Source organism: Nicrophorus vespilloides, unplaced genomic scaffold (assembly GCF_001412225.1).
Source record: "Nicrophorus vespilloides isolate i.1.1-1 unplaced genomic scaffold, Nicve_v1.0, whole genome shotgun sequence".
Classification (NCBI taxonomy): Eukaryota; Metazoa; Arthropoda; class Insecta; order Coleoptera; family Silphidae; genus Nicrophorus; species Nicrophorus vespilloides.
The window spans coordinates 35,040-37,932 of record NW_017099632.1 but is presented as its reverse complement, the minus strand read 5'-3'; the positions used below and the strand labels follow the sequence as shown (position 1 = coordinate 37,932).

The window sequence follows — 2,893 nt, the reverse complement described above, 5'->3', positions numbered from 1 at the left end:
GTTCTTCTTCAGTTTGTTGTGGTAGTGTTCAAATTCGCTCGTAATTTTGCAACTCTCCATCTTGGAGATAAGACGACTGAATGCAAAAATCCAAAAGCAGCGTACCATTTTGTACCTACCCTTTACTACGCCTTCCGCGAAGGTTTTAGCTAATGCATAAAATTTAATCACGTTAGGACATTTTTTGAAAACTGCAGTCGGTACATTTTCCGTTTGGATACTTAACAATCTTTTGTTTGTCTTTCCTTTTGAACTGTTATTTATTATTTTTGTAAGAGAAACAATATTATTTTTTTTTTTAATTATGATTATTAATTATTTTTGTATTTTCCTCCTAATTTGTTAAGAGTTTTATTTTATTTATGAGCAATGTTTTTGTATTTCTCAAATATGTTCCTAAATTGTATTTTTTTTCGTTTTTAACATTAAAATAATCAATTTTCAATTAAGTTTTACTTCCTTTGTATTTATAACTAAATATAATGTTGACACTTTAACATAATTATTTCATCGAAACACTAATTTGAAAAATGTATAAAAATATAATTTATTCTAAGGTATACAATAATCATTACAAATAAGTTTTATGATTTGTTTGACAAATCTTTAGATAAGTAAAATCTCTCAAAACGAACACATTTAAATTAAAAAAAAAACATTTTTCGTCATTACTCCTGCTCCTCTACTTCTTCGTTGTCGGACGAATCATCATGACTGTCATCCAAATCATCGCTCAATTCTTGCGATTCATCCCATTTGGCATCTGTGAATCTGAGAAAGAGAATAATTGTAGCATATATCTGGTTGCGCACAAATGCAATGAATTTACTTTTGGAAGGTTTCGTCTAATGTCTTGGTCGACATACTCTTGTTTTCCCTCAACAACGCATCCAAAACAGGATCGTTCAATGCGGGATCTGCACAGTTCTTGATGAAAGATTCGTAGTGGATCTGAACAAGATCGTGCTTTCGTTTGCGTTGTATAAGATTACCTAAGTGCTCGAAGTTAAACCGCACTGAAGAAGAACAGTTATGAGCGGAAAACAACTTTTTGTTTGTAACAAATTTCTTACCCTCCGCGCTAATCTGAGATTCGCTCATATTCAACTTTTCGGAATTAGCGACGCACTGTCGTATGCATTCGTCAACTTGTTTATAGGTCGGAAAAGGAATTTTCTTTCTGTTTTTGAACGTTCTGTTGATGGCGTGATTGATTTCGATGTGTTTCGAATGCGAGTAATCCAATGGGCTGTAATATAAACGGCAACACAGCGGATCGCTCTTCTCCAAACTCTTTATCATTGCGTACACCTTAGCTGCATGTTTTCTGTAACTATAAAACATCCCTTATATAAGAAACAAAAATCGATCTTTTGGTAAATCTACATTCTAACAAATCATCTCTATTCTATTTATCCCGACTAAATCAATCAATAAAAAGACTCGCCGTTTAATCCACTATACAACACAAATCGTTTACAATTTTTCTTTCTCTAAAATCTATGTGAAGATTATAAAAACATATTGATCAACCTATTTAAACAAGCTACAACGATAATAACCAAAGCTATTACACCAACTTAACTTAAAGCTAAAATATAAAAACCCTGATTACTTAAGCATTAGTGACGAGCAAAGTTGCTTGATTAATTATGAAAAGATGCGATCATTATTATTGTAAATAGCGACAAACTAGCAAATTGCAGTAGATGTAATGGAATACAAAGAGCAGATAGATTTTTAACAATGCAAAATTAACATATTACTTAATCAATTCTACTGTATATAGTATAAGTCTCTAATTTAACAATAATAAGTTACATTCTCTATTTGTATTCCGTTTTCGTTTGGTAATAACCACATTGCCATCTGTTCTTCAAGAGAGTCATTCTAAAACAGTAATATTAAATTCAAATTTTTGCCATGGCAATAAGACAGAATAAATAGTTTTCCAATTGTTTGCATGAATCATTGCATATTTTTGTAGCCAACTTCTTACCACTGCATTTTAATGTAAGATGAATCCTCATTATCTAAATCCACCTCCTCTTCTTCAAACTTTTGTATCTTAACATCCAATGATTTCAGAGTATCATACAAACGATCTAAGTCTGTATTAACACTGTCCTCCAATGATTTATATTGTCTGTGACTTTTCAGATGATTGTAGACATCAGAAAAGTATGTTGTAGCAAATGCTGGTTCATTCTCTAGATTCACTGTATAATCAACAACTATTTTTTTAAATTCATCACTATGACTGTATGGCATTACATTCTTAAATGCTTTGAAGAGCAATATACTTTTAGCTTTTATCTTGTTGATCAAGCTCTCATTGCTCATTCTTGAGATGCATTCATCAACAAATTTTTGGAAAAAGGCAGGTATTTCATTGTTCAATACATTTTCACAAATTTCCTCTTGTGGAAAGCCTTCAGCAGCAACTTCTGCATCAGATGGAGAATGCATAAATGTACTTGGTGATAGAACATTTTTATCATCAAAAAGATGAAAGTCACCAATATCATTTGATGTTCTGATATTTAGTTTCCTCCTCTGAAATGTTTGTTGTTTATATATTTGTTTTTCTTCTATGTCTCAGCTTACCTTAACCTTGGGTTCTACAATATAACTTGGTTCTGTTGAAACGTTTTCATCGTCGGATGATAAAACTTCTATAATAGCATTATCCATTACTACTTCAGAAATTTCAAATTTTAATCTTAATTCGTAAACGGTTTCGTGCTTAATTAAACTTGAGTGTTATAAGAAAGTAAATATTTTGACATGTTAGATGTACATAGAGAAAACTACAATCAGCTCGTATGCAGTTTCCTATAATGGCGACAAAATGGCTGAAACACTTGTACAGATTCCTGTAATATAACTCAAT

General features: G+C 31.4%; 1 protein-coding gene across 2 annotated transcripts; it reads right to left on the bottom strand.

The window, feature by feature from the left end:
• Positions 1 to 564: 564 nt before the first annotated feature.
• On the bottom strand, positions 565 to 2,786 carry LOC108564913 (death domain-associated protein 6-like). 2 transcript variants are annotated; one of them, XM_017924110.1, is made up of 5 exons: positions 2,608 to 2,786; positions 2,000 to 2,556; positions 1,074 to 1,333; positions 830 to 1,016; positions 565 to 771 (listed from the first exon to the last, which is right to left on the bottom strand). In XM_017924110.1, exons 1-5 carry the CDS (start codon positions 2,692 to 2,694, stop codon positions 669 to 671), a joined length of 1,194 nt encoding a protein of 397 aa, XP_017779599.1. In that variant the 5' UTR covers positions 2,695 to 2,786; the 3' UTR covers positions 565 to 668. The 2 variants fall into 2 exon arrangements, with proteins under 2 accessions (XP_017779599.1, XP_017779600.1); XM_017924111.1 differs by having other exon boundaries at positions 2,614 to 2,786.
• Positions 2,787 to 2,893: the final 107 nt, after the last annotated feature.

Excerpts from the sequence above, each read along its gene's own strand:
- LOC108564913 (XM_017924110.1), bottom strand. The coding sequence starts at position 2,694 with ATGGATAATGCTATTATAGAAGTTTTATCATCCGACGATGAAAACGTT. Across the intron at positions 1,334-1,999 it reads TCTTACATTAAAATGCAGTG|TTACAGAAAACATGCAGCTA; the intron begins GTAAGAAGTTGG and ends GATGTTTTATAG. Across the intron at positions 1,017-1,073 it reads ATCTCAGATTAGCGCGGAGG|TGCGGTTTAACTTCGAGCAC; the intron begins GTAAGAAATTTG and ends GTTCTTCTTCAG.